The following is an 18,716-nucleotide window of genomic DNA, read 5'->3' as shown; positions in this document are numbered from 1 at the left end:
CTGCATCAAAGTGAATTGTCTTTCTATCCAAAGTGTGTCAGCATGAGGAGAATGATGAAGCAGTGGAGAGATGTTATGAACTAGTTCTTCTTCCTGCGTAGTTCTTCTGATGCAACTGTAGCAGTGATTATTTTTACATTTAGTATTTATAAAGGCAGCCTTACTAGATAAGGTGAGTATTTATATGGGTATGTTTAAAAGAGTCATTACTAGTATTATTTCTTTATTTCTTAGTCTGAAGACTAACATGGCTTCATGAACCTTGCACAAGGACCAAAATTTAAGGCAGTCATTTTGAGTAGAGATGGGGAGTGTGATCAATTTGCTGTGATTTGCAAGAGAAGTTATAGAACTTAACGTTCACAGGTTTGAGGGAAGAGTAATAGGATCTTGCAGTCCTTAAACCTTACATGCTTTCAGTTTCTTGTCCACAGAATTTTGATAGGTAAGGCATGAGCAAAATCTGATATTTGCACAAGAAAAACAAGGCTGTGTTGTTATAAAGAAAACAGTCTTCTGAATGTATGTTGTCGTTCTTGTCTTTTAGATAATTCTTGTAAGTTCTTCCCATAATGACCGTGACCAAAGCCTTTTCATAAGCACAGATGAAGGAGCCAGTTTCCAGAAGCAACCCATTACTTTCTTTGTGGAAACTCTCCTTTTTCACCCAAAAGAGGAAGACAAAGTACTTGCTTACACCAAGGATGGCAAGGTAAGTCTTGAAGGTACTGCATTTGTTTGAAATTTAGGAATTATTAAGTTAAGGAGATGCAAAACAGTTTCGATATGCTGATTAGTGTTGGGTTTTATGAAATATCAGTTGCCCAGAAGGGAATCATATCTTGGCTTTGAGCTTTATTTAGATATTCATTGTCTTCATGTCTAAATGCTTGTTTATAATGTAATTTCAATCCTAGTGTTTTCAGCTGATACGGATATTGGTAATACTTATCCTCCTGCTTATTATTGTAAAATAGTACTTCTGAAATGTGCTCCTCCCTAGAAAGTGACCATAAGCAATTTCCCTGTAATTTATAGTGTAGTAGAAAGTTAATGAAGCTGAAATAGTGCCTCCAAAGGCTGTTCATGGAACGTAAAAGTAATATAAAGCAAACCGCACAGTAGTACAGCAGAGGAGTATTTGAGGAGTATTTGAGGAATCAGTGAATCTGTAGAAATGTAAAATAATTCTCTCTCCTATGAGGTATTTCTGCTGCTTTCAGATTCAGGAGTTAGCATGTTTGTAAATTTTAACCATCTTCCAGATTTCTTATGGTAAAATTTAAAGTAATTTTCCTGGATGGGTTAGGCTAAGCATGGATGAGTGTGCGCAGTCTGCCTATAGTTCATCTGTTTTTCACAGTGCCGAAACAGCAGCTGTAAAGTCACTGTGATTCTGGTCCTGACCATGGTCTTGACTCACCTCCATTGTTGCTCCTATTTTAAACTGAAATTAGTAAACTGTAGCCCATTTTAATCCTTGTCAGACTTCACAGAATGTGCATATTTTGGTGGTGAGGTTAGTCAGAGACAGTTGCTCATGCTGCAGCTAAATATTACACCATTTTCAGTGATTTTATATCAAGTCATCCTTTAGGATGTTTTCTGGGATATGTAAGTTAATAGCCCATCCCAAAGCAATTCATGTTTACAGGCATTTGCAAATAAATATAAAACTAGAATAAAATATTTACCAAACCCAACTCAGTCACAAATTACATGAAATATTTTACTTAGCAGTTTCAACTTGAAATCCTAACACAATTAAAAAATACCTTGGATGCATGTTATGTGAACAAAATACTTCAGGGAAGCCTGAAGTTACGAAAAGCCTATATTATGACAACCTTTTTTATTTCAGTTTGAATTTTGCTTCTAATGATATATATAACTCCTGAATTCTGTATAGTTACAGAATGGCAAAATCTTAAATATGAGTCGAAAGAACTGTACTGAAGAAGCTGACCAGCCCACAACAAGTGGTTGGAAATATTTGCCAGGAAAGAGGAGGCAGAAGCACAAAGTGAAGCATTTGCTTTGTTTGTTTTTTTTTTTCTTATGACTTATTCATATTAAAGAGATTTTCAGGAATTTTTTTCTTTTGTAATCTTCCAAAAGGAGTGATGCTGTTATTTGCCAAACTTAAAATGAGACTGGACAAAAAAAAAGCCCCACAAGATAATCAGTAAAGAATAGATCTGCAGGAGTAGCAGGAAGGGTTAGGTAATCTGCTGGACACTAGAAGGAGTCAATCACAAAGGCTTACTGGACAAGTCCTACAGCTATAAGTAAGTTGTGTAGGAATGAAGGATGCCTTTAACGATAACTGAGTCAGTAACCTGCTTACATTTTGTCTAAGATCTAATGTAGTTGGCCTTAGAAGGGAGAAGGAAGATGAAAGGATGTTGGCAAAGGAAGAGTTGAAAATCAGAACTGTAACTTTACATGAGAAAAGGTCACTGTACTAAAATTAGTGGTCTTGAGAGTATTGATCGGAATTTGGCCTAGAGAGATTGTATAGTCTAGAGTTTTGTGTTAAGTAACTTTACCTTTGCTGGAAGAAAGTAGCATCAGGATGTACCACAATCTAAAACTCGGGGGAAGCCATAACCTCCTGCTACTCAAATGATTTCTTACAGAGGCACTTTTGAGAATACAAGGAGTACATGTACACATCCTTCATAAATAGCAATCAGCAAGGCTTCTCTGTCTACTGGAGCCTCACAGCCTTTCTCACAACTTCTGATTTGATTTAGGGTTTATTCTACTGTCGTGGTTTAAACCCAGTCAGGTAACTTGTTCACTCACTCCCAGTGAGTGGTGCCAAGCTGACAACAATCAAGGTCCGTGTTCGTCTCCCCCCCCCTCCCTGCACCGGGGCTCTCCCCTTCCCCGCTCCCGGAGGAACGGGGAGGAGGATCGAGAGAGTGCAACTCCTACGGGTTGAGACAAGAACAGTCCAGCAACAAATCACCACCGCTACTATCAGCTAAAACAATGATAAGGGAAAATAACAAGGGAAGAGAATACGATACCACCGGCCAAGAAAACGAGTTCCACCCGGAAGCTCCTGTCCTTCCGGGTAACTCCCAGTTACCCCCCACCCCGGGCATGACGTGCTGTGGTATGGAATACCTCCCCGGCTAGCCCGGGTCAGGCGCCCCGTCTCTGCTTCCTCACAGCTTCCCCTCCTCCCTGGCAGAGCATGAGCCTCACAGAGTCCTTGGTCAGGGTAAACATCACTTAGCAACAACCGAAAACATCGGCTTCACCAACGCTGTTCTCAAAACTAGAAGTCAAAACACAGCACTGCACCAGCTAACACAAAGGAAGAAAACATGACTGCTACTGCTGAACCCAGGACATTATCCACCCCTTATTCCATACCATTCACGTCGTGCTCAGATCCCACATTTTCAATACACCATCGCTCTCCCACATATATACATCCATATACATACAGACCAAGAGGAAAAAAATCATTTTCTTAGTGCATGGACCAATCCCTATAATGCTGCCGAGTCCATTCGGTCCATGATGTTCCAAGTTCATTCTCTGTTGGGATGATGGCTGGAGGGAAGTCAGGGCCAGTCGCTGGTGACCTGGAGACATCTAGTTGATGGGCTATAAAAGCATTACACAGCAGGCAACAGCATACAATTGAGTTCACTGGCTGTTTTCCCCTAAAATCAAATCCCCTTGAGGTATACATCGGACTTCCCCATCTTCCCGCATTACCCACCAAGTATATCCAGGTCCCTGAGCAAAAGCAATCCCACGAGTGGGTTTGCCTTTACCTGAAGCAGGAATAACCCAGACTGTCTTCCCCAGCAAATTCTTCATATGCACCACGGGAACTTTGTCCCCCTCTACAATATGTAAAAGTTCTGACTGGGCTGGGCCGGCCCTGTTGGCAGATCCTCTGGTGTTGACCAACCAGGTGGCCTTTGGTAAATGTGTATCCCAATGCTTGAAAGTTCCCCCACCCATCGCTCTCAGTGTAGTTTTTAACAGCCCATTGTACCGTTCGATTTTCCCAGAGGCTGGTGCATGGCAGGGGATGTGATATACCCACTCAATGCCATGCTCTTTGGCCCAAATATCTATAAGGTTATTCCGGAAATGAGTCCCATTGTCTGACTCAATTCTCTCTGGGGTGCCGTGTCGCCACAAAATCTGTTTCTCAAGGCCCAGGATGGTGTTCCGGGCAGTGGCATGGGGCACAGCGTATGTTTCCAGCCACCCGGTGGTTACTTCCACCATGGTAAGCACATGGCGCTTGCCTTGGCGGGTTGGTGGCAGTGTGATATAGTCAATCTGCCAGGCCTCCCCATATTTATACTTCAACCATCGTCCTCCATACCAAAGAGGCTTTAACCGCTTGGCTTGTTTAATTGCAGCACATGTTTCACACTCATGAATAACCTGGGCAATAGTGTCCATTGTTAAGTCCACCCCTCGGTCACGGGCCCATCTGTATGTTGCATCTCTGCCTTGATGGCCTGAAGTGTCATGGGCCCACCGGGCCAGAAATAATTCACCTTTATGTTGCCAATCTAAGTCCATCTGAGCCACTTCAATCTTAGCCGCTTTATCCACTTGTTGGTTGTTCTGGTGTTCCTCAGTGGCCCGACTCTTGGGTACATGGGCATCTACATGACGTACCTTCACCACCAGGTTCTGCACCCGGGCAGCAATATCTTTCCACAGTGCAGCAGCCCAGATGGGTTTACCTCTGCGTTGCCAGTTGCTCTGCTTCCATTGCTTCAACCACCCCCACAGGGCATTTGCCACCATCCATGAGTCAGTATAGAGATAAAGTACTGGCCACTTTTCTCGTTCAGCAATGTCCAGGGCCAGCTGGATGGCTTTCACCTCGGCAAATTGACTCGATTCACCCTCTCCTTCAGCAGTTTCTGCAACTTGTCGTCCAGGACTCCATACAGCTGCCTTCCATCTCCGATGCTTTCCCACAATACGGCAAGAGCCATCAGTAAACAAGGCATACTGCTTTTCACTTTCTGACAGTTTATTATATGGTGGGGCCTCTTCAGCACGCACCACCTCCTCCTCTGGTGACATTCCGAAATCTTTGCCCTCTGGCCAGTCCATGATGACTTCTAGAATGCCTGGACGACTGGGATTTCCTATTCGAGTTCGTTGTGTAATTAGTGCAGCCCATTTACTCCATGTAGCATCAGTTGCATGATGTGTAGAGGAGACCCTGCCTTTGAACATCCAGCCCAGCACGGGCAGCCGGGGTGCCAGGAGGAGCTGTGCTTCAGTGCCAATCACTTCCGAAGCAGCTCGAACCCCTTCATAGGCTGCCAGTATCTCTTTCTCAGTTGGGGTATAGCTGGCCTCAGATCCTTTGTATCCCCGACTCCAAAAGCCGAGGGGTCGACCTCGAGTCTCCCCTGGAGCTTTCTGCCAGAGGCTCCAGGTAGGACCGTTCTCCCCAGCTGCAGTGTACAGCACATTTTTTACATCTGGTCCGGTTCGGACTGGTCCAAGGGCTACTGCATGAACTATCTCGCGTTTAATTTGCTCAAAGGCTTGTTGCTGCTCAGGGCCCCATTTAAAATCATTCTTCTTCCGGGTCACATGATAGAGAGGGCTTACAATCGAACTGTAATTTGGGATGTGCATTCTCCAGAACCCCACTGCACCCAAGAAAGCTTGCGTTTCTTTCTTATTAGTTGGTGGAGACATTGCTGTTATCTTGTTGATCACATCTGTGGGGATCTGTCTACGTCCATCTTGCCATTTTATTCCCAAAAATTGTATCTCCTGTGCAGGTCCCTTGACCTTACTCCGTTTTATGGCAAAACCGGCTTTCAGCAGGATTTGGATTATTTTCCTCCCTTTCTCAAAGACTTCTTCCGCTGTATCGCCCCACACAATAATGTCATCAATGTATTGCAGGTGTTCTGGAGCTTGCCCCTGTTCCAGTGCAGTCTGGATCAGTCCATGGCAAATGGTAGGGCTGTGTTTCCACCCCTGGGGCAGTCGGTTCCAAGTGAACTGGACACCCCTCCAAGTAAAAGCAAACTGGGGCCTGCACTCTGCTGCCAAAGGAATGGAGAAAAATGCATTGGCAATATCAATCGTGGCATACCACTTGGCTGCTTTTGACTCTAGTTCATACTGAAGTTCTAGCATGTCCGGTACGGCAGCACTCAATGGTGGTGTGACTTCATTCAGGCCACGATAGTCTACTGTTAGTCTCCATTCTCCATTAGACTTTCGCACTGGCCATATGGGGCTATTGAAGGGTGAGCGGGTCCTGCTGATCACCCCCTGACTCTCCAGTCTACGGATCAGCTGATGGATGGGAATCAGGGAGTCTCGGTTGGTGCGATATTGCCGCCGGTGCACTGTTGTGGTCGCAATTGGCACTTGTTGTTCTTCAACTTTCAGCAACCCCACAGCAGAGGGATCTTCTGAGAGACCAGGCAAGGTGGACAGCTGCTCAATTTCCTCAGTCTCCAAAGCAGCAATACCAAAAGCCCACCGGTACCCTTTTGGGTCTTTGAAGTACCCTCTCTTGAGGTAGTCTATGCCGAGGATGCATGGAGCCTCTGGACCAGTCACAATAGGGTGCTTTTGCCACTCCCTCCCAGTCAGGCTGATTTCAGCCTCCAGCACAGTCAACTCTTGGGATCCTCCTGTTACTCCAGAAATATAGATGGGTTCCACCCCTTGACAGCTTGATGGCATCAGGGTACACTGTGCACCGGTATCTACTAGAGCCTTATACTTCTGTGGGACTGATGTGCCAGGCCATCTGATCCACACAGTCCAGTAAATCCGATTGTCCCCTACCTCCACCTGGCTGGAGGCAGGGCCCCTCTAATGGTCGTCACAGCATTGGACACTTAAGTCGTGTTGAAAGGGATTATTCTTCGTTATCACAGGAGCTGGAGTAAAATCAGCTCTTCCACTCCATCTGGGAAACTGCTCACCAGAAACTGAAGCCGTAGCTCTCATGGGACGATCAGTCTTGGCCCTTGCTCCCCTCTTCAGTTCACTCACCCGTTCCTCCAAAGCTGAAGTAGGTTTTCCATCCCACTTTGTCATGTCTTCTCCGTGATCCAGCAGGTAAAACCATAGGGTACCCCGTGGCGTATACCTTCTGTATCTCCTCTCTTGAACAATAGGACGTCTTTTGTTAATAGCTGAGACGCGTGTTGGTACACGTGAGGAGCTGGATAAATCAGATACATCGTCCCTCAATTTGTCGAGGTCCTGGGACAGTTTTTTCACAGCTGAGATGATGGAAGGAGTGAGATTGTCTTCGAACTCTCGGAGTTTATGAACCATTTCATCCACTGTTAGTGGTACTATGTCATTCCAGGTCACTGTTGCCAATGAATGGGCATATGATGACGGTGCATTCCGTGTAAGTTTTCGCCACATGGGTCGTGTACATTCAACTTCATCTGGATCTATAGGTGTATCCCCGTTATTCGGCTTGATGTGATAGATCATCTCTACGATGGCCGATTCCCTCAGAGACTGGATGCCTTTGTCTATAGTAGTCCACTTGGCCGAACGACTCGTAACATCGTCCTTGTACGGAAACCTTTCTTTCACAGCTGCCAAGAGCCTCCTCCAAAGGCTGAGGGACTTTTTCTCTCTTGCAATTGCTTTGTCAATTCCCCCTTCTCTAGCAAGTGATCCCAGCTGCTTGGCTTCTGTACCTTCTAGTTCGTGACCATCGGCCCCATTGTCCCAGCATCGGAGTAACCAGGTGATGATGTGTAATTGCTAAGCACCTCCATCATATACCTCCCAAAGTATAAAGGTGGTGACCACACTGGGAACATAAGCCAGATCAGTTTCATGATCAATGATTCTATTGTATTACAAGTCATTACCATAAAGTACAATGGGATAAAAACCTTAGCCCAAGCCCCACACTTGAAAAACACTAATACAGCCAATACCGGATGGACGTAAGATATGGTATACTGAAACTGTGAGATCAAGAGGAAAAACCTTGAGAGCCAATAAATCAGCATTGTGACGAGTGACTATCAATCCAGTCAGATCTGTTCTTATCTCAACCCCTCGTGCCCCACGTTGGGCGCCAAAAAGAACTGTCGTGGTTTAAACCCAGTCAGGTAACTTGTTCACTCACTCCCAGTGAGTGGTGCCAAGCTGACAACAATCAAGGTCCGTGTTCGTCTCCCCCCCCCTCCCTGCACCGGGGCTCTCCCCTTCCCCGCTCCCGGAGGAACGGGGAGGAGGATCGAGAGAGTGCAACTCCTACGGGTTGAGACAAGAACAGTCCAGCAACAAATCACCACCGCTACTATCAGCTAAAACAATGATAAGGGAAAATAACAAGGGAAGAGAATACGATACCACCGGCCAAGAAAACGAGTTCCACCCGGAAGCTCCTGTCCTTCCGGGTAACTCCCAGTTACCCCCCACCCCGGGCATGACGTGCTGTGGTATGGAATACCTCCCCGGCTAGCCCGGGTCAGGCGCCCCGTCTCTGCTTCCTCACAGCTTTCCCTCCTCCCTGGCAGAGCATGAGCCTCACAGAGTCCTTGGTCAGGGTAAACATCACTTAGCAACAACCGAAAACATCGGCTTCACCAACGCTGTTCTCAAAACTAGAAGTCAAAACACAGCACTGCACCAGCTAACACAAAGGAAAAAAACATGACTGCTACTGCTGAACCCAGGACATCTACGCTGCAAAATATGCATTTGGAACCCTAGATTTTGTTTAAATAAACCTCTAGCCTCTAGCTGACACTGTGAATGAATGCAAATCCAGTCAATATGGTTGGATTAATCCATTTGCTACCTCAAATCTATATTCCTTTTTTCTGATTTCCTCAGTTATAATGAATAACAGTCAGCCTTTCACTGAGTCTATTTAAATGCTTCTACATTATTTTTAAAACTCGACAAGGATGCAGTAGGTTTTAGTTGTTCATTTGGAAGCTGAAAGGATGACAAAATGGCAAAACAGGGGAAAGCACTTTCAGGTTTCTAAAATAGCACATTTATTACATGGGTGATAATAAACAGAAGTGTAAGATCTAATAGATTTGTTTACTGAAGCCGGAGAGGTTAGCTGTCTACTAATATAACTGTTTTCACCTCGTACCTAATTTCATTTGGTGGTTTTATCACATGTATCTGTTAAAACCCAAAACACCTATGGCTATTTTTTTTTAATTACAGGGAGTTGAATGTGTGCATGTTAGTTACACGTTATTTTTTATTCATTTCAAGTACTGCATTAGTTAAACATTCCTCTCAGTTTGAATATACGTTATTAGTCCTACTTCACTCTCTCTTACAGTAAGCTTGCATGGACTTCTCTCTACATAAAAGAAAACTGTTCATTCATAAGCTCCCAGACTTCAGTCTTAAATGTGTGTGAGGGGAAGTAATTTGAGCTCTGCATCCCCATCATTAAAGCATTTGGCTCTGAGGGCGAAAACCTTTTGATCTCTGATCACTTCTGTCTATGCATAGACTGGGTGAATGCTAAAGTAAGCAGTCTGAATCCTGATTAGTTTCTTACTCAAACTGAGGTCTACCTGCTTTAACTGCGTGTGCGGTGGAGCAAAACCTGATTGTTGTGAAGTGCAGAGTAACTGGGAAATACTGGTTTATCTCCAATTCAAATTTTAGTAAATTTACCCGTAGAATTAATGGTAAGCTACCTCAGCTTTTATCTTTACATATTAATATTGCCAGTTTTCTATAGGAATGTGGGGCAAGGAGGAGTAGTGTTTTGTCATTGAACCTGTCATTTTAAACCAAAAACATTCCTCACTAGTCCTCATAACACACTTCCCCCCCCCCCCCCCCCCCCCAACAATCAGTGACTGAACTGGTGACTTATTCCCACAGCAAAGAACAGTTTTACTTGCCTTTTTTTGCTTATTAGAAATATTGAGAGAAAACCCATCATGTGTAAATTGGATCAAATAAGAAATGCATGCAAACAGCAGGGGGCTTTAAGTCTGTCTTTTTAGAAGTTTGATAGATATTTCTTAACTAAGGAAAACATATTATGAAGGCAAAAGCTGAAGGACAAAGATTTTTAATAGCTGTTTTATATTCCTCTTTATTTTGTGGGAAAACAGCTTTCATCTGCATTCTTCATGGATATCCATCCATGTCATTAGCATTTGGTTAGAAGGAAGGTTGAGCTGGAGTCTTCCTCTTCCTCCAGGCCATCTTCTGCATCACCGTTGAGTGACCATTTCTAAACAGGTCACAGATTGGTATCCGTGAAGCCAGCTCTCAAGTGTCTCTCTCATCAAATCTCTTAAACATCTCTCTAATATCTTTTGGTCCTATTTTAGCAGATTTTGAAATTCATTGACTTTCTAGTTTACATGTTTTTTTGGAATTAAGGCTTGAAGCATAAAGAGAGCATTTGTGCTGGTTTGTTCAATTAATGGGAAAAGGGAGAAGGAAGGTGTATTCTTTTGTGTAACCATGCTGAGGTAAAAAGAATCCCAAAATGAAGACTTAAATCTCAAAAACAAACCCTAAGACTCAAGATGAATTGTGAATTGTTTTCATGTGAAACTGAGTTTTGTTCATTCTAGATAATATTTAAAACAAATATTCTCCATGAAAGGTTATTACTCTGAAAAACATCATGGAGAGTTCCTGGTAATGCTTTGTTTGTTTGTTTGCTCTTTCTTATTGGTGTAAAATCTGTCATTTTAACAGTGACATAGGACTTGTCTCTGAAGATGTACAACATTAACAGTTTCCTATCATCTTTTGTTTTTCTTTCTTTCTTTTGTAGGTTTATGCATCCATTGACTTGGGGAAAAAATGGATTCTTCTGCAGGAAAGAGTTTCAAAAGATCATATTTTTTGGTATGAAGTCTTTTATTTTGCAAATAAAAAATGAACAGCAAAAGTATTTCATTCTAATCAAGAAAGATGTTTTCAGACATACTGATGGGGACAGTGTGAGCCTTGGAGTCTTTTGCAGATTATGTCAGCATTGCTGCATCCGCTATTGCAAATTCATACTCAGGCCAGTGATCATACTGAGTGTCAGCACATATAAGGGTTATAGGTCTGGATCTGTGGAGCCCAAGATTTAAAGAGGGCTATAATGTCCAATGAAATTGCTTTTCATTTTACTGGTGGAATTGATCTTTGGAAAGGAGAGCAGTGTTTTTGCAGAGGAAAATCCATGACATTTTTTTAAGAGAGGTTGAATCAGACCTATTAACTGGAGTCATATATAAACTTACACTATTAAGGAAATTGGTGAAAAATATGACTTTATCGAGTGCACATACATCAAATTATTTCACTTTCAGCTCAAACATTTTTCAGTCTCTCAAAATGTTTAAGAAACGATTTAAGCAGGTTGAAAAAATGTTTGAGGAGTAGGTCAGTGTCTTTTATATGAATTAAATGAATTTGAAAAACGTATAACTTTTTCAATACCAAAATTAACCTTTTCATAGTGTTTTAATTAATTTTATATTTTAATATTGTCAGTTTGCACACTCAACATTTATCTAATTTCTATAGAAAAAAACAGAGAATTCCCCCTTTCACTTTTTAGTTCAGTGTTTAAGTATGGACTGTGCACAACTCTATCATTACCAATAATTTGTATTTTTTTATTACCGGATTAGTCGTAATATACCAGACACTTTCTTTCCCTAAATGACTTTCGATTTTAGTTTTAGAATGACTCTGATCCTTGTCAGTTGCATAAAGTATAATTATCCATGTGTCTATGAAGCTGTATCTGGCTTTCAGCAATATTTTTGTGGTGTGCTATTGGTGTCACCAGTATTGAAATGGATATACCTGATCTTGGCTGCAAGATTTACGATGTGTTCACGCTGTGATCTTCCTTGTTCTTCAGGTAGTTGTTTGCCTCTTGAGCTGAAATAGATATTCATCCTGGCTATACTCAGGGAAAACCAAAACCAACAGAACCCAAAACTGCTTAAACTGCTGATAAGCTTTTACAGTACCTACAGAAACATTGGGCACTAACCTAAAATGGAACTGGGCAAGTCCAAAGGTGCACTGGCATGTGTGCTGATGCTGATGCTGGGTGGGGGGGAGGTTGTGACCGAGGACAGGGACACATCGACACGTTAAACCCTGTCAGAAAGAGCTAGGAGCATAGGACCTAACCTGCCATGGTGCCCTGTTGGTGTAATTATCCTTGAACATATCAAGGGAGCTTTGTCACATATCCAAGGGCCTCTTTTTCAGTCAGCAACCTACTTATTGTCCATACTTTTAGAAAACCAGCCTGCAGTTGCTTTGTAGGAACACCTATTTGATTTACTCCAGTTTGTTTCAAACTTTTCTGCTGAGATACTTGAGTCAGCCTGACACTTTCTTCTTACTTACTTCTGCAAAATACAGCCTCATTGAAGAAGTTATTTCTACACAGCAGCAAGAGTTTCACAGACGATGCAGTTTACAGGTCTCTTAACTGTCACATGGAAGAGTATAATCATTTAGAGGTAGCGCAGTAGGTCAGAAGTGTCATGTCTGCCTTAAACCCGATTTTTCCTTAGCAAGTTTATACAGGGTGTAAATCAGGAGGGCATGTGGCTCTCTGTCAAAGTCACTAGAACAGTGGAAGCCCCTCTCTAGCAGACTTATTGAATGTTTTTTTTCTTATCTGAGTCTCTGTATATGTAGCGCACTTAAATAATGAAAAATGCAACATACCACTGAAATACGTGTCAGTTTTTCTCTGACTCAATCTGTCGATGTTTTTTGTATAAAACATTAAAGGCAGAAAGTGCATGTTCAATGTTAAGTCTATTTTGCTGTGTTTCAGTACCCCTATGTGTTTCGGTATTCCTTATATCATTCAGACACAATCGGGGAAGTGTCCTGGAGCTTTGATAGGAATAACTGCCATGTAGTATTTCAAAGACATGGTTGTTCATAAAAATCGCATTCCTCTCAGATAAGAATAATAAATTCTAACAGTCTGTACATTTATAACCTTTAGAAATCTTTGATATTTTCTAGGTTTTTGTTTTCCTGTTTTCTGTATATAGACCATTCTGATTTCTCTCAAGAACTGTATCAGCCAGCTGCAGCAATGTTTTGTGAGTAGATGTTTGGTGCCTCCTCAGTACCTGATGATCCTTCTCTTAGGCTTCCTTAGACGTAAAGATATATAAATATATATAAATATTTCTTATTTCCATCATATGGGACATTGCAATATACAAAGAATCTGCTGTGAGTGGAGGTGTGTCCAACCATGTGAGTTGGACATGGTCTTCCAGTGGAAATTTGTTGGTCATTACATGAAACTTTCCACTACTTTAAGGCCTTCATCACCCAAGTTATCCGAGTGCTAAGTAGAAACAGATACTTGTGTAGTTTTCAACAGATGTAAGAATATGGGCTTTGCCATACCTTGACTATTAGGGCACTAAGTCCAGTATTATTTTCTTGACAATATATAGCATCTGATGTGTTAAAGATTAGTGAAATGAATTCAAATTTTGCATCTCACTATAAATGAGGATAGGTGTCTTGCTGATACTGGCTGGTTGGGCCAAGAACATTTTACTGGGCAGATCTTTAGCAGATGTTTCTTATTTGATTTCAGTTGACTGAGGTTGGTAATGCAGCCCAAGATTTTTATTTCAGCCTGGTAACTACAAATATTGTCAGTCATAATATTTTCCTGTGCTTTGTAAAAACATTTTTTCCAGTGCCTCCAGCAGCAGCCAGATCTTCATGCAGTTCCCAAAGAAGCATTATTTTTACTCAACGAAAATATAAATGCAATTAATTTAATGGAATGTCTTATGTATTTATATTAAGAGAAGTTCAGTAGGGACTGAGTATTTTAAACTGTTTATGTTAAGATCTTATACTGTAGATTTATAAGCAATATATTAAAAACATCTTCTAGGCTATATTTGTTTTTCAAGTGTTCTGGACCATCCCTTAAGTATCTTTGCAGATTTAACGTATGAAATGTGGTTTTTCATGGAAAGGTCATTGGTATCAGTGGAAAGTGTATACTGCCATCTCTTGTTTTAGGAACACAGAATACTTTCTTCCCATCTATGATATAATGTGGCATTTTCTTACCCCCTCCCAGCCATTTTCCCAATTTGTTTCATTTATTCTTTTGGAGAGGAAAGTTAACTAATCCTTCATAGCAGTTTGTCTTGTCTTACCATCTTAGGAGGCAAAACAGACTTCCTAGAGAGATGGTTGATGTTCCAAGTCTGTCAATGTTTGAGGTGAATGGACAATGCCCTTAACATGCTGTAACTTTTGGTCAGCCCTGAAGTGGTCAGACAGTTGGACTAGATGATTGTTGTAAATCCCTTCCAACTGAAGGTATTCTATTATGTTTTTAAAAGAAACAAACAAAAAAGGAGCTGTAAGGCTGCAGATAGATTTAAATATGACTGCAAACCAGATATATTATAGAAGTTTGTTTAGTTTTATTTGATTGATTTGTCATTCAAGTTGAAATGAAAAAAAATATAGAAAAAATACTGTTCAGAAAATATGGAAATACTGAAGAGAAATGGTTCATTAAAAATCTTTTTTGATATTTCAAAGAAAAATCAGGAAATATGGATTTCACAATTAAAAAAATTAACCCTAAATCACAATAATTAAAAAAAAAATTTATCAACATTTAGAAAATAAATCTGTTATTTCTGTGTAAATACTAGCTAAGAAGATTCAAATCTTTTTTTTTGTTTTTTATTGTGGAAACCTTTAATTTTGAGCATATTCTTCTGCTTTAAAACTAAGAAACTTTGATTACCCTGACTTCAATTACGGTTCTACTTCTTCATACAAACTGTAACTGGCCATGCAGCATTCCCTAATGTGATGATTTCTGTTTAAGCCATATTATAGTACCCATCCTTTAGGAGTACTTTTTCCAGTTCCAGGTTTATTTACAGAAGGGAATGCAAAAAAGATAAGACATAACACAGCCAAACATTAAAAAAATAAACACCACATGGTATGTAATTGGTTTTATATATCAGTCCCATTTTTTAAAAAGAGAGTGATGAATTATGTGGTAATCCTTGAGACAAAGAAAGAGTAGTGCAGTTTGGCATTCCTCTGGCTTTGCTGATATTCTTCACAATCCCCAAGGCTTTTATGCCATCTAAGTTCTTTCCGATTGCTCAAAATAGTAATACATAAGTGAAGAATAGATTGTGAATCCGCTGGCTACACCAGCACGAATATACCCCAGGACAGTGAGTCATGAATTGGTAATTACCAGAGAATTAAGCCCAGCACATTTCCTTTATGATTCTGTCTAGAGCGTTAGAAATGCTTTGACTTGCTAGGGTATGGAATCCTGTACTGTGGGTATCTTTTACTCTTATTTTTAGCTCTAGATTCTCCACTTCCATGAGAGGTGAGAACATAAAAATAAAAAATGATGAATTTATTTGGGTAGAGCAGTTGTTCTCAGGGTACCAAAGTTCTGTTCTCATCATGAAATCCCATACGAGTAATCAATCACAGCTGTACCCATTAATGTCAAGTGTAGTGGGTTCCTGGCTATTCAAGTGTCAGATGAAAGAGGAGATTTCAGCAATGTTATGCCCTGAAGGAGAAAGGAATGCAAAAAGGATTTCATTGAGCCTTTAACATTGGACTTTTTGTGAAAGGTTCTTGTGTGGGAAGCCAAGAATCTGTGTGGGCAATCATTCTTACACTGGGATGGTATTTGTTCTGTTTCTATCTGTGTGGTGATGCATATGATGCAATATCATATTGGGTTTGCATGTCAAGATTTGGTAGCAGGTGTGTTCAGGGCTTCTGTGAGAAGAGACTGTCAGACAGAGCTGGTTCCAGTCGGCTCCAAGACAGACCCATCTCTGTCCAAAGGTGAGCCCATGAGCAACACTGGTGATGCCTCTATGCTAAAATATTTAAGAAGGGGTGAAAAGCTGTGCAACGGTTTCTGGGAGAGAGGAGTGAGAATATGTGAGAAATGGCCCTGCAGACCCCCAGGTGTGTGAAGAAAGAGGGCAGGAGGTACTCCAGGAACCAGAGCAGGGATTTGTCTGCAGCCTGTGGTGCAGCCCATGGTGAGGCAGGCTGTCCCCTGCAGCCAATGGAGGTCCACGGTGGAGCAGATACCCACCTGCAGCCCATGGAGGACCTCAGAGCACATAGATGTGCCCTGAAGGAGGCTCTGATCTTGTGGAAAACCCATGCTGGAGCAGGCTTTTGCACAGTGAGTGGTTTAGGGTCACTCAAAGACTGATCAGGAAAGATATTAGCAAGAGCAATTTTATAGGATTTATAAAGGCACAACTAAACATAATTTGATGGCAAGGTTCACTCTATTATGTATTACATGGATGAAGCATAAAAAGACAAATTGAGGTAAAATTGAGCTAAAGATGATTGTATCAGAGACTGAAGGCACAAAGGGTAAGGGACACTCTTCTGTTTAGTCACGAGGTTCAGAACAGACCCCTTGCTTTCTAAACTGACAGAGCCTAGATGTAGCTGGATCTATCTTAGACTTGGTCAGTTGTATTCATATGGAAGGTTACAAGTGTCATTTAGCAGCAGTTTGCAGTTTTAAGGTGCATCTTGTTAAGTGTGTCACTAGAATTTACTACGATCGCTATGACAATCTATACATGCATACACACAAAGACACATAAAAGTATACGTGTTAAAAATTTCCCTTCAATAAGTGAAATATTCATGTTTGATTTCTCAGTGGGTGAAGGCTGAATGTTGAGGAGTGGGGTATTCATGATGGGGAAATTCATGAAGGACTCTCTTCCATGGGTGGGACCCGAGGCTGGAGCAGGGGAAGAACACAAGGAGGAAGGAGCAGCAGAGGCAATGTGTGATGAACTGATTGCCACCCCAATTCGCTATTCCCCTGTGCTGCTTTGGGGAATGGAGGTAAAGAAAGGAGTGAAGCTGAGCCTGGGAAAAAGTGAGGCGTGAGGGGAAGGTGATGTTTTTAGTTTGGTTTTCGTTTCTTGCTATCTTACTCTGTTATTTATTGGCAGTAAATTTAATTGATCTTCCCCAAGTCAAGTCTCTTTCACCTGTGATGGTAATTGGTGAGCAATTTTCCTGTGCTTATTTCAAGCCAGGAGCTTTTCTTCATCTTGTTTTCTCCCCCTGTCCTGTTAAGAGTGGGGAGTGATAGAGCAGCTTGCTGGGTACCTGGTGGCCAGCCAAGGTCAACCCACAGCAATGACAAACACTTCAGCTCTGTTTGGATAAAGGTGGCAGGGAAAAAGCATTTAAGCACAGGGAGGAAATAAGTAGCAGCACGCGATGGCTGTGTACGGCAGGCATTGACTCAATCACTGAAGAAGAGTCTTTCAAAGCAGATGCAGAGATTGCAAGGCCTGAAGCACAATCAGTCACAAGCTTGTATGAATCAAATCATAGTTTTGTCTCCCTCAGTTACCAGGTTGTCAATACCATTTTAAACTACTCACTGAAAACATTTGCATGCTTTTGCCTTGCTTTCTAAGCAAGGCAGTGCTCTTCAGTCAGTTGCTAGAAATCAGCCAATATAAACTGGGAATTTGTTACCTTCTGTATAAACTTAATATTCAGAGATTATGAGAGGGGCAAATTGAGGAGACTGTCAAGTATTCAGATGGCTTTTGATTGGAGGCTCCTGCACATCAGTGAGCAGGTTTCAGATGTCCTGTTTGAAGGTGTCTCTTCATTATTATGCATCAAAGTGAACTACATCAAATATTTAACAAAGAAGGGATCCACTCAAAGTAGAGAAAATATGTGTCCATGGCGGGCTGTACTTGATCAAGTGTTTGCAGGCAACTGTTCCCCTACAAAACAGGCTTGGGCTACTAAAAAGAAAGAAAAAAGTTTTCTGCTTGAAGTAAAATCCAACCATTATTACCATATAAGGGACTGATGCTTATGATTCATATTTTGAGATGTGAAGTGTTAGATGTCAGTGATAATTTTTGTTCATGTATGTTACATAAATATCAAATTTCAACGAAGTATTGGTTTTAATACTGCGTGCAACTAGAGTTAGAAAGTACTGGGGCAGTTTGTGAAGACAGGTAGCTAAATAAAATTGAAAATATTGAAATAATGGCAAAGGTCTCATAAGTAGATTTTTTAACATGAAAATTCTAAATTATTAGAATTTTAGTATGGTTATTTAAAAATATAAAATACCTAATGGTCATATCAGAGAGTATACATATATACACAGACTGAGGCAGATGCAGAGGGCTTGTTAGCCTTCTCCATTGTACCATTTTCATGCAAGGAATTACCTGGTGAGCACTAATGCCAGAGGCATTAAGTTCATGCAACAGATAATGTTACAGAAGAATCTCCCTTAATTCCAAAAAAAGCATACACATAATAAAGGGCTCTAGTGTCCTTCAGGAGACAAAATTCAGGCATGAATGGAAACAAAGATGCCTTGATTTCTTCTGCTTCTCATTGTGTTTTATTAGATGCAGCTTTCTGACATAAATGAGGTTAGACATGCACAAACACTGCACTGGGGCTGAGGCAGTTTCACCTCTGCACCACCAAAAGGGGCTATTTTGCCGCTTTTCATCCACAGGATTGGAGCACAACTGCTGGCACAATCCGTTGATTTAAGTAAGAGAAAACTAATCCCTCCAAATAGTTCTACGATTACATTCTGCAGGACTAGTTTTCCCAAAAGGCTCAACATGGTGTCA

The 18,716-nt window shown here is 41.4% G+C and overlaps 1 protein-coding gene across 8 annotated transcripts in view; it reads left to right on the top strand.

The window, feature by feature from the left end:
* Positions 1 to 18,716, top strand: part of SORCS2 (sortilin related VPS10 domain containing receptor 2) — a 546,630-nt gene that overhangs the window by 432,726 nt on the left and 95,188 nt on the right. For all 8 annotated transcript variants that reach the window (XM_061468482.1, XM_061468463.1, XM_061468473.1 and 5 more), the window contains exons 4-5: positions 548 to 712; positions 10,796 to 10,869. In XM_061468482.1, the coding sequence (XP_061324466.1) occupies positions 548 to 712; positions 10,796 to 10,869 (239 nt within the window). The remainder of the gene's footprint in view (positions 1 to 547; positions 713 to 10,795; positions 10,870 to 18,716) is intronic.

This window comes from Pezoporus flaviventris, unplaced genomic scaffold (genome assembly GCF_033815535.1).
Source record: "Pezoporus flaviventris isolate CSIRO_AGI_PZ_B2104156 unplaced genomic scaffold, CSIRO_AGI_Pfla_v1 ptg000002l, whole genome shotgun sequence".
NCBI classification, from domain to species: Eukaryota; Metazoa; Chordata; class Aves; order Psittaciformes; family Psittacidae; genus Pezoporus; species Pezoporus flaviventris.
Note: the sequence above shows the minus strand (reverse complement) of the source record. Positions and strands in the feature narration are given on the sequence as shown.